We start from the raw sequence: 13237 nt of genomic DNA on the forward strand, positions 1-13237 counted from the left end.
GATTGTCTTCAACTAACTAAACAAAGCTGTGTTACTAGTACTAAATTTTTGTAAGTACAAAAAAGTTGTTGAAAGGGATTCCCTGGTGGTCCAGTGGTTAGGATAGGCGCTTTCACTGCGGTGGCCCTGCTTTAATCCCTGGTTGGGGAACTAAGATCCTGCAAGCCGTGCGGCGTGGACAAAAAAAAAAGTTGTTGAAAAATATCTTTCAAAATATTTTTCATCTAAAGATATTAAGAAATCTGTCTTAAGAAATCTATTTTGTCTTAAGATGTCTCTTAGTTTTTAAAGAGGTGGGATTCCTTTATGGAAAAAAAATTATTAAAAAAAAATGAACAGGCATTCCTGAATCATCCTCATTTTGCTACTTTGAACATTTTACCTGCTGTAAAATGTAAAACTGCATGTAAAGCTGACTTCTTACATGGCTGCCTATTACCGCTGTTAGCTAGAGTAGGATTTGTATAGAGCATATTCTGTAACAAAGCAGATGTTTTGAAATATGTTGACAACCGTGCAATTGGTATAGTTTCAAAATGCTTCTATAATCATTCACTTAAGGCTAAAAAGAGTCAGAAAACTTTTCTTGATTGAAGTATATTACTACCCTTGAACTTTTACAAACGTTAAATGGATAACCATTTAAAATTTATTGTAATTAAGGATTAGAGTAATTAAATGGCAGATTGGAAGTTTAAAATTATTAAAATATTTGTGGTAATGGGTGTGGAGAACATTCTCAGTGGTGAAAATTGAAGGTTATAAATAGTCTTCATTTGAAATGATTACTTGTAAATATTATAATACATTTGTAATGAGTAGAAATTAATTTAGTGGTTAAACCCTTGTATATTTTGCAATCTTGTTTTTATTCTTTTTTTTTTAAAATAGTGTTTGCCAGCTCTGAGCCCGTGCCAGGATTCCAAGGGGATACTCTGCAGCTAGCATTCATTGACCTCAGACAAGTAAGATGTAATAATGTACTTCTCATTTATTGGTTTCAACTTCTTACCTTTTTTTTTTTTTTTTCTTTTTAATGCTACAGGAATGCTTGTTTGCCTTGAAACAACTTTTCTTTAGAAAAGTGCTTTTTTGATAACTATGTATTTGGTCCTTCTTTTGAACCTATACCCATTCAGTGTCTCACCTTCATGGGGCATTCTTATTGGTGAATATTTAACTTAGTTATTACTTGCAAAGCACATGAATAAATAAAAACTTTATACTTTGGTTTAATAACACTTGAAGTTTAAGTTATTTCTTAATTTCATGGTCGTATATGAAAATTGGTAGTATAACATTAGTTTTAGGACCCAAGTTAAATGTAAATTATTACAACCTAGAAAGGAACCCCTTGCTTAAAATGTTGTCAGTGTAAAGAATGTTATTTTTATAGTTTTTCTGTATGCTTCCAGAAAGAAGGATAAAACTAATTTTTAAAGGTAATTAATTATACATTTATGTAATTCTTTTCTAGTCACATAACTCTAAGTATAATAACAAATATGATTTTAAAATTTCTTCTATTCATTTTACTCTTTAACTTCTCTGTCATTTTATTTATTTTCTTCATATTACCTTTTTCCATCTCCCTCATAATTTTGCTTCTTATTCCTTTCTTCTTCTTTCCTCCTCCTCCTTTTTCTTTTTCTTTCTTAATCATAGGATTAAGGAGCTTAATAAAGCTGAGAGGCACAAGAGTGTGGAGGAGGGGTAGATCCAAGTTAGAGGGCTTAGGAGTGCTAGGATTGACAACAGGCGTGACTGCTGCCCTTGGCAAGAAGAGCCAAATGGAGATGGAATTAAAAGAAAGTCACTGTGATATCAGTCTATTAATGGTCCCATCCCCTTTGAGGGATGGAGATAACTGGAGATGGGGCTCCACCATTGGTATGAATAGACTCTTCCACAGTGATGTTTGGAACAGGACCAGTGTGAGCAGTTAAAGAGCTCTGATTTTAATAAATGTTTGAACACAGAGCTGCTTTTTCTAATTCCAAGCCAGTGTTCAATAAGTATTTATGAAATGCTAAGTACTGATTATTTGGAGAGAGGAGATATGGTTGAAATAGACACAAAAGTAATATAAGAGACAGTTTCATCCTTATGGAGCTTAACAATCCTTTAGAGAAGCACAATACCCACAAACTGGCTAGGAATACTTACGAGACAGTGAGTCGTGTGGAAATAACTGGTATTTCAAGTCAAGTTTAGAAGAAAATTGAAAAAGCTGTCTGTCTCTCAATTATAATCTGTAAAGCACTGAACATATTTATGAAATATTTTCATAACCTAAATATTTTCATAACCTAAATAAATATGAAAATGTATTCATATTTATTTCTGTTTACAATTGGTGCTCATGTATTATGCCAAACAAGAAACACTATTATGAGTGACCTAGACCTACAGATGGTTAGCTTTACTAAGTTAAGGGGAAGATAGTAGAAAATGAAGAAAGTGGATTCTGAACTCCCATTTCAGTTTATTAGAAGATATTCTTACTATTGAAGGTAGATCCATTTTCTTTACAAGGAGTTATCTCTGTTGCTGTTCTGTTGCCCCTAATAAGATGATATAGAAAACTGAGTCCTTTACCAAGTTGGAAATAGGTTTGGTGGTATATTCATTTCCAAATTAGGTTATGACCACTTACATGAATATGTTCTCCAATCCAAAGAGTATGTGATTCGAGGATAGCTCCCATTATATACAAATAATCTGTTCACAGAAAATTTGAAATTTATTGTTTGCTATTTTCTCAGTTTTGTATGAATTTTTATGCTGTTAACTAGCTTGTAATCTCATTGTAGGATTGTAGATGGGATCACATAATTAAAAAAATTTTTTTATTAGAGTATAGTTGATTTACAATGTTGTGTTAGTTTCAGGTGTACAGCAAAGTGATTCAGTTACACATACAAATATATTTATTCTTTTTCAGACTCTTTTCTCATATAGATTATCACAGAATATTGAGTAGAGTTCCCAGTGCTATACAGTAGTAGGTCCTTGTTGGTTATCTATCTTGTATATAGTAGTGTGTGTATGTTTATCTCAAGCTCCTGATTTATCCCTTCCCGCAACATTTCCCCTTTGGTAACCATAAGTTTGTTTCTGATATCTGTAAGTCTGTTTCTGTCTTGTAAATAAGTTCATTTGTATCATTTTTTGAAAATTAGATTCCACATATGAGTGATATCATATGATATTTGTCTTTCTCTGGCTTACTTCACTTCATATGATATTCTCTAGGTCCATCCATGTTGCTGTAGGATCACATAATTTATAAAGCTCTTGGCAAAGATTCTGTTCCTTGATTTGTCCAGATAGGTAGTTGGTTCAAAGCAGATTAAAACTCTGATCCCAGGTACTTTCTTCCTTCAAACACAATCATCATTTGACAGCAAAGAAATCCTCTTTACAAGCATATAGCTCACTAGGGAATTGTTATGAAGGCAGACTTATAAATATTAATAAACATCTCAAATCTTTTTGGTTGATTTACTTATCAAGTAGTGCACTTAGAGGCATTAAGTTCTGATTGACATTTCCTCATCAAGGTAATTTCTCTCTTTTTTTTTTAATATTTATTTATTTATTTATTTATTTATTTATGGCTGCATTGGGTCTTCGTTGCTGCGCATGGGCTTTCTCTACTTGCGGTGAGCGGGGGCTACTCTTCGTTGCAGCACACGGGCTTCTCGTTGCAGTGGCTTCTCTTGTTGTGGAGCATGGGCTCTAGGCACATGGGCTTCAGTAGTTGTGGCACGTGGGCTCAGTAGTTGTGGCTCGTGGGCTCTGGAGCGGAGGCTCAGGAGTTGTGGCGCACGGGCTTAGTGGCTCCGTGGCATGTGGGATCTTCCCGGACCAGGGCTCGAACCCATGTCCCCTGCATTGGCAGGCGGGCGAATACTTAACCACTGCAAGGTAATTTCTTTCAGAGACTTAAGTGAATAAAAAAGTCTATTATGAAACATTTAGAATTCTGAAATCTATTATGACAAGTATATAGAACTGTTAAAAGATTTATATAGAAATAACTAGTTAATATAAAACACAGTTTTAAAGTATGGTAGTTAGTATGCAGTAGAAGTGAGTAGTGGATAGAAAATTTTGATGAGCTAATTTTTGACGTATTAATTTTTCTAGTCTTAAAAGAGGCTTAAAGTTATTTTCTCTGATTATTAATGTTAAAATTTAATTATGCTCTCTTCTTGTACTTTTGTATTCTAAAATAAGAAGAGGGACTTCCCTGGTGGCGCAGTGGTTAAGAACCTGCCTGCCAGTGCAGGGGACACGGGTTCGAGCCCTGGTTCGGGAAGATCCCACATGCCACGGAGCAACTAAGCAACTAAGCCCGTACGGCACAACTACTGAGCCTGTGCTCTAGAGTCCACGAGCCACAACTACTGAAGCCCGCGTGCAGCAGTGAAGACCCAACGCAGCCAAAAATAATAAATAAATAAATAAACAAGAAGATGCAACTAATTCTTTTTTTTAAATATTTATTTATTTTTGGCTGCGTTGGGTCTTTGTTGCTGTGCGTGGGCTTTCTGTAGTTGCAGTGAGCAGGGGCTACTCTTTGTTGCGGTGCGCGGGCTTCTCATTGCGGTGGCTTCTCTTGCTGCGGAGCACGGGCTCTAGGTGCACAGGCTTCAGAAGTTGTGGCGTATGGGCTTAGTTGCTCTGCGGCATGTGGGATCTTCCCGGACCAGGGTTCAAACCTGTGTCCCCTGCATTGGCAGGTGGATTCTTAACCACTGCACCACCAGGGAAGTCCCGATGCAACTAATTCTTGTCTTCAGCTACTGGACCGCTGTGATATAACCTGAATTTTATGATTTGAGAGGCCTGGATTTAATAATTTGATAATGATAGTTATTTTTCACCTATATTTGTTTTTCAAATTAACTTACAAACAGTTTAGTGGTGAAATGCCAAGTATGGGAATTGGCCAAAAATAAAATACATTTTGAAAACTTTAATCTCGTATGAGGTGATGTAATGTTTTTTATCAGTATCAGTGATTATTTAAGTAAGGATACCTTAAGTTTCAGTAGTGTTTTTATGTTCCTGACTTCATAAAGATATTTCATAGCAGCATATTATTTTAACACTTTTATGTGAAGTAGTATATCACCAAACATAAAGAGGGTGCTAACACTTTTATTTACATTTCAGTTGAATTTCTGCACTTTTCCTTTTTTTTTTTTTCCTGGTCTGTGATCCATTTCTGTCTTAATAGGGCAGCTGACAGTTCTTTTCAAGTATACTTAGAAAGGCAAAAAAGCCCTTTTCATAGTACTTATAAGGGGTCATGCTTCTGTTTTTTAGTTTGAATTTGATACTGCTTCATGAATTGCTGGGTATGAAAGATTAGGAAGTAGGTCTAGTGGTCAAATTTTACCTGCCCACCCGGACTTTGCCCTGAGGTCAAACTCCTGATATTTGCCGTTCTGAATAGAAGAGTTGATGACAAGTATGAGCTGATACAAGAGGAAAGTTAGAACCATATCAAAGCTGAAGGCAAGAGAATTGGGACTCAGTGAGAGACTGTAGCTAAAAGATGGATCATCAGAATTGCCCTCTTCTAAAGAAAAGGAAATAGCTGACCTGTGAGTGAAAAGACTTTATCATCCTGCCAATCACATGCTTGCTAATGGAAGCCAGTTATCTCAACAACATTTTAAGACCTACTGCCCCAATAGACAATGTGGAGGATTAGCAGTACTGGTACTGCATTATGTGAGTGTACTACTTCACTCAGTTTTAAACGTGCCGTTTGAACATGATTTGTCTGTGTATACTTTTTTTTATAAGTAAAGCCTACCGTCCTTCTACCCCCAGTTGTGAAATGAAGTCACTAAATGGTGAAGGACTTTGGTATACTTACTTGTATCTGTTTTCTTTTACAAAGACCATCTCTTTTGTTAAATGTAATCTTTCAAATGGATTTCAAAAGAATTTCAAAATATGTAAAATTCTTTTGACAATGTATGAAAACCTTAAAATTTTTAAACTTTTTATTATAAGACTCTTTGTATAATGTATAGTATTCAGTGATACTTTTTAAAATAACTCATTCTTAATACATAGCAAGATTTCAGTAAATATCACTGGAAAGTGAGGTGTCCCATATAAATGAATTTCCCAGGAAACTAAAGATTAGGTTTTTTTGTTTTTGTTTTTTAAATTTTATTTATTTTTGGCTGCGTTGGGTCTTCATTGCTGCGCACGGACCTTCTCTAGCTGTGGTGAGCAGGGCCTACTCTTCTTTGCAGTGCGCAGGCTTCTCACCGTGGTAGCTTCTCCCGCTGCGGAGCATGGGCTCCAGGGCACGCGGGCTTCAGTAGTTGTGGCTCACGGGCTCTAGAGCACATGCTCAGTGGTTGTGGTACACAGGCTCAGCTGCTCCACGGCATGTGGGATCTTCCCAGACCAGGGATGAAACGCGTGTCCCCTGCATTGGCAGGCGGATTCTTAACCACTGCACCACCAGGGAAGTCCACTAAAGATTAGTTTTTAATCACCAAAACTTTTAAAATGTAGCCAATTTAGCGGGAAACTTTAAAAATATATCTCTCACTTTCACAGCTTCTTATTGAGCATAATTCTCACAGTAGACTGAGCATCCATGGCTCACTAATAATCCTAATACTAAATCCTCTTTACCTGGTCCTATTTCACTTTGTGATAAATTAGACTGGCAAGATATTATTGCGGCATTTGACAATATCTTGATAATCCTTCAGACAATATGGAGAGGTTGAGGTTGGTTGGATGATAATGCAATTAGGTAGGTTTGAAGCTAATAAAACAGTTTCTTCCCTAAAGAATGTTGGCTGATGTATCTTTTCACCCTATATTTTCCTGAAGTGTCTTTCCAGGAACACTGATTTCTCAAGATGAGAAAAGATTTCTTTAAAAAAGATTCCAAGTCAGCTAAGTTTGGGAAACACTTTATACTCTAATCCCCTCTTAGAGACTTAACCATGTGCATTAGAATTGTAAGAACTGAGAAATGGTGCAGTAAACCTAAACTCATCACAGAACACATCCCTTACTAATTTTGGCTTGTATTATATGAAATATACTTTGGGAAATGCTGCTTTAAGTCAAGATTCTGGCAGCACCCTATAGATGTCTGTCTTTGACAGTTTGGGATCAACATATTTTTTAAATGATGACTTGGATAAATACATAGAAGAAATATGAATTATTTGTATAGATTACACAAAGCTAGAAGAGTTACCTAAGATGATAGAAGACAAAATCAAAGTGCTCTCAGTAGTCTTGAGTGATAAGCCAAAGCCAAAAAAGTTAAATTTAGCAAGAAAAATATTAAGTGCTGTATTTAATTTTTTTTAATTAAATTTTTAAAAATACAGGATATAGGAAATTTGACTTACATTATGAAAAAGACCTGGTCATTTTAGTTAACTCCAAATGAACCAACAGTGTGCTGGGAATTCTTAGACTACACTAACGAAAGTGTGGTATTTGGGTTAGACCACTGTGCTTTGGGGCTGTTAAGACTGTGCATGATGGTATGGACACTCACAAATTGGAGAGCACATAAGAGAGAACTACAAAGGTAATGAGTGATCAGATACCTTGTCATATGAAGAGCCTTTTAAAAATCTGGGAATAAGGACCCTCCCTGGCGGACCAGTGGTTAAGAGTCCTCACTTCCACTGCAGGGGGTACAGGTTCGATCCCTGGTTGGGGAACTAAGATCCCATATGCTGCACAGCTAAAAAAAAAAAAAAAAAAAATTTGGGAATATATAGTCTAAAGCCTTAACGAGGTATGCCTTTGTAGTGCAAATCAAATATGTGGTTCTTATTAGCTTATATATGAGTCATTTTCTTTTTGTATACCATTTTCTTCTGCCTGTTACAACCCTGTGCCATAAAAATTACAATTTTTCTTTCTCTATCTACAATTAGATTCCATTTTCAAGTATTTTACTTCAGGCAAAATAGGGAAAAGAGGAGTGATCATTCCTCTGAACTATATTTACAGAATTTGAGAGAGAATTCGAATTGTGCAAAATATATATGGATCTCATAGCACTTTTCAAATAAATGTTTTATTGAAATATAACATACATTCAGGCAAATCATACTATTGCTGACTTTTGACAAAGTAAATACATCTCTGTAACACCCATATCAGGAAAAAGAACTTGACCAGTAAGTACCTCAAAAGAGACCCCTACCCCTCACTGCACTTCTCCCTCTCGAAGGATGACAACTATTGTTACTTCTAACACCACAGATAAATTTTGTCTGATTTTGAACTTTGTATACATGGAATCATGCAGTATTAACTTTCTTTTTTTAATTTAATTTTATTTATTTTGTATACAGCAGGTTCTTATTAGTTGTCTATTTTATACGTATTACTGTATATATGTCAATCCCAATCTCCCAGTTCAACCTACCACCACCACCCCTGACCCCAATATTAACTTTTTGGTTCTGCCTTCTTTTGCTCAATATTATGTTTGTGAAATTTATCCATGTTTTTACATGTAGCTATGGTTCATTCATTCCCTTTGCTGTGTAGTCTACCATTATATAAATATACTATAATTTATACATTCTACTATTGATGGACATAGGAATTGATTCCAGTTTTATTGTTACAAATTGAGCTAACATGACATTCTTTTGCATGTCTTTTGGTGAACAGACACATTTTTGTTGAGGTATTTACCTAGGAGTGGAATTGCTGAGTCAGGGGGGTAGGTATATGATCAGTTTTAATAGACTCTGTGAAGCAGTTTTCCAAAGCAAGAATACTAGTTCGTACTTCAGCCAGCAGTGTAGAAGAATTGTTGTTGCTCTGCATCCTTGGTGTCACTTGATATTAGTTGTCTCTTCCTTTTCAGCCATTCCAGGGAGTATACAATAGTTTTACATTGTGGTTTTAATCTGTGTTTCCTTGATGACTTATAAAATTGAACTCCTTTTCATTTATTTATTGTCTGTTTGAATATCCTCCTTTGTGAATAAACTTTTCAGGTTTTTTGTCATTTTTTTTCCATTGGATTGTCTGCTTCTTAATGATTTACAGAAGTTCTTTGTATATTCTGAATATGAGTCCTTCCTTTGTCAAAAGTGTGTATTGCAAGTATCTTCTCCTGCTCTGTGCCTTGTCTATTCACTCTTAGTGGTGGCTTTTGATGAATAAAAGCTCATAATTTTAATGAAATCCAATTTATCATTTTTTCCTTCATGATTAGTTCTTTTTAATGTCCAGTTTAAGAAGTCTTTGCCTTCGCCTGAAATTATAAATGTTTTTTTCTAAAAGTTTTATTGTTTTACTGTTCATATTTAGGTTTACAATCCATCTGGAATTGATTTTTGTGCATGGTATGGGGTGTAAGGTTTAAGATTCATTTTGTTCCACATGGTTATGCAATTGACCCAGCACCATTTATTGAAAAGAATTGGCTCTCATAGCGTTTTTTTTAATAAATTTATTTGTTTTTATTTTTGGCTGCGTTGGGTCTTTGTTGGAGCACGTGGGCTTTCTCTAGTTGTGGGGGGGCTACTCTTCGTTGCGGTGTGCAGGCTTCTCATTGCGGTGGCTTCTCTGGCTGCGGAGCACGGGCTCTAGGCACGTGGGCTTCAGTAGTTGTGGAGCACGGGCTCAGTAGTTGTGCTTGCGGGCTCTAGAGTGCAGGCTCAGTAGTTGTGGCGCACGGGCTTAGTTGCTCCGCAGCATGTGGGATCTTCCCGGACCGGGGCTTGAACCCGTCTTCCCTGCATTGGCAGGCGGATTCTTAACCACTGCGCCACCAGGGAAGTCCCTCTCGTAGCATTTTAATGTAAAATAGTTATAAAACACAAGACTTTGAAACATAAATGATATGTCCTTCTAATATACAAGTAAAATGGTTTCTGTTGTCCCCCAGCTAACTGTATGCCTATATTTCATGATTCATGCCATTCCCCATTAGCAAATTAGTTATCGAGTTGAGGTTTTAAAATAGCAGCCTAACTATACCCCCACCACATCAAAGGTATTTTTAAAAATAAAGCAATTCTAGAGCAAGTATTCATAACAATTCAGGTAACATAAAAGAGAAAAGCTAAGCTACAAGCCCATGAAGACAAGAATCATGCCTTTTTTGTTCACTACCATACATGTATTGCTTAACCCTATTCCTGACACATAGTAAACAATCAATAAATGTTGAATAAGTGAATGCAAATTACTCAGCTATATTCAAAAATATTTTTGGTGTACAGAAACGCCTTATTTGGAATTGGGATATTACATGTAAGTTAATGTTCCATGTAAAGAAACATACTTTAAAAGCAGTAAAAATTTTTAAATTTCAGTTATTTTTGATGGGAGTATTTCTAAAAATACATGACACATTTCTCTGCCTTCTCAAGTAAACATGTAAGCATTACAAACGTTTCTTCATTTACCTTGGTCATCATTAGGGATACTAAAATAATAATATGTTATTTCTAAGAAATGTTGTCATCGCTCCAATCCCAACTGATCTTCTATGGATAAAGAAATATTTTGAACAGGGGAATTATAGGAATTTAGACAAAGGCAGTATATGCCTTAATTGAGTGATCAGGAATGACTAAATATAGAGCAGAACTTAAATAAAGCAGCATGTCCTAAACTTCTGTTATTTGGAACAGTGAGTCATGAAGAAAGTAAATTATAGACAAATAATTTTAGGAAATCCTGAATATTGCGTTCCTCTCTTGTAAATTCACAATTTCATTAGCACATTGAAGGCTTTGAGAAGTCCTATAATAGAGGTGTATCCCCTTTTTCCCCCCCAAACCTGTTTGAGTACTAAATACATTTCAAAAAAAAAATCTCTTACTATCCTGCAAATCAGTGTTCTGTGACACACAGTTTGAAAACACTGAATTATGTGGACCACTATTGCACTGCATTACTCTATGGATTCCTAGAACTATGTTCTGGTTAAAACATAGGGCTCCGAAAGCAAAAAGATAAGCCTTTCAGTAGATAGATGAAATTTAAATATTACAATACAAGTAATACAAAAGTGATGAAAATAGTAGAAAGTTTTCAAAAAATAATTTGTTGAACTTCCTCTCTTTTAAAACATTCAGACGATTTTATGAAGGATGGTAATTACTAGAGGATTAATGCTGCTTAGATTCAGTAAACCAGTCAGTCAGTCATACAGAATAACTTGTTTTTAAGAAGCATGACACAGTAACACAGGATTGCTTGTGAAGAATGAAGAGTTTAAAGGGGGAAATTAAAATACCAGCTCATATGGAGTTCAGATCCTACCAGTTGTCAGATTCCTTAGTGAGTCATCAAGGCTGTTGTTACTGAGCCACAGTACGCATACTTGGAGAGAAATAAAGAATATATTTGCTACGTTTCCCACCCCCCCTTACTAATACACTGTAAATGAGATGGGAAAATTTTGGAAGAGATATTTTGATAAAATAATCAAGGTAAGTTCTATATTTTGTTTGTTATAAAGAGCATCTCCTAGTATTAAATACATTTAAAGTGACTTTTTTCGAGATAACCGCACCTTTCCTTAAGACAGAAAACCTAATACCTTCCAAAATAAGAATCTTAAAACAAAGCCAAAACGTCACAAAGAAGATAGTATTCCTACTTAGTGGTACTAAAAACATGATGAAAAAACTTCAAAGTCCTTTAGAACTTACAGAAATTTTTTGCCTAGATGGTTTACTTTACACGTTAACTTAGCTGTAAGCACCTTCAGATACAAAAAGAGAAGGGGTAGGGGAACAAAAGCTGCTTTGTTCAGTTTGCCTCTTTTACCTGTCACCAAGTCCTCCCTAACAGGCAAAGGAGGAGTTGTACACCTAAAAAAACTCTTTTACCTTCCATCACTTCTTTGATCTGACATAATTTAAAGAATATATTTTTAAAAAGTCATTTTGTGACCCGATACATGCATCTTTTTATTAATGTACGTACCCAGGGAAGATTCTCTGTGTCCCAGAAGAGTCAATGGACCATTCTGAATATTAAGCCAATTCTTTTTAGTTTTTGTTTTTTTTTAACTTTATCAATTTTTGGAACTTGACTATCCATATCCTGATCCAATATGATCTCATATAGTTGGAACAAGAGTATAGTATATGCCATTTTTTTAAAAGGCAACCCATAAAACTACTTCAGATCTGTTTTCTTATTTATGTATGTCATCAACACACATGCCATTTTCTTTCATGATAAATTCCAAATCTGGGCTTCTCAGTACCATATGCTACATGAGGAGACTAAGCAGCCATTAGCTGTGACTATTGCTCATTTGACTTCTCTGATATCCTACCACTTTGTAGAGAGATCTGTTAGGAATGATTTGTAGCTTTTTATTGGTTTTTTTTTCCCTTCAACGTTCAACTCCATGAGCAGGAATCGGTTATAACATAGATTGCATTGCATAAAGGTCCTTATGTGCCTTTAGATCAGAGGTTCTAACCTGGGGATCACGGGTTGGTTTTAGGAGGCTTATGCAAAATTTTGTCTATATGTGCATATTTCTGAGAAGAAGGTCCAATTTTTTAATAGATTCACAAAGGCATCATATATGACCTAACAACAGTTATCTCACCATCACTGCTCTAGGGAAACTGAAAGCTATCCAGATGAAGCCAGATCACAAAGAGCTGTCCCATTTCCAGAGATGTCTTTATTTATTAAACAAATATTTGAGCACCTGCTCTGGGCACTCTTTTAAGTGCTGGTGATACAGTGGTGAACAAGATAGGCAAGATCCCTGCTCTTAAAACTTGTTTTGTTGGAGGGAGATCCATAACAAACAATGATAATTTCAAATAGCTTTATATAGAATTTAAAATACATTTAGATTCTGTGAGAAAAATAAAACTGATTAACGTCAGTAGTGACTGGGAGTTAGTGGACCACTTCAGATTGGGTTGTCAGGGTAAACCTCTTTAAGAAGTAGATATCTGAATGAAATTAGGAGATATGGGGAAATAGTATTCCTGGCAGAGGGAGGAGCAAATGAAAAGTCCTAAGGTGCTGTCAGGGAAGAGAAAGTATGGCTATAGTGTAGTGAGCAAGGAGAAGAGAGGTGCAAATGAAATTGGGAAGGTTATCAGAGCCAAGTCACGTAGGACCTTGAGGGCCTTGTTAAGGAGTTTGGGACGTTATGTATGATGGGAAACCATTCAAGGATTTTAGGCAGGTTAGTATCATCCTCTGA

At 35.7% G+C, this 13237-nt stretch overlaps 1 protein-coding gene across 14 annotated transcripts in view; it reads left to right on the forward strand.

Annotated features, from left to right (window-relative positions):
* Positions 1–13237, forward strand: part of EXOC6 (exocyst complex component 6) — a 208527-nt gene that overhangs the window by 171459 nt on the left and 23831 nt on the right. For 13 of the 14 annotated variants that reach the window (XM_082339429.1, XM_082339433.1, XM_082339436.1 and 10 more), the window contains one exon: positions 892–965. In XM_082339429.1, coding sequence (XP_082195555.1) covers positions 892–965 — 74 coding nt within the window. Of the gene's footprint in view, positions 1–891; positions 9223–13237 lie in introns of those variants that run through there. The other variant, XM_082339428.1, reaches the window with a different exon arrangement.

Source organism: Balaenoptera borealis, assembly GCF_965194805.1.
Source record: "Balaenoptera borealis genome assembly, chromosome: 10".
In the NCBI taxonomy this organism is placed as follows: Eukaryota; Metazoa; Chordata; class Mammalia; order Artiodactyla; family Balaenopteridae; genus Balaenoptera; species Balaenoptera borealis.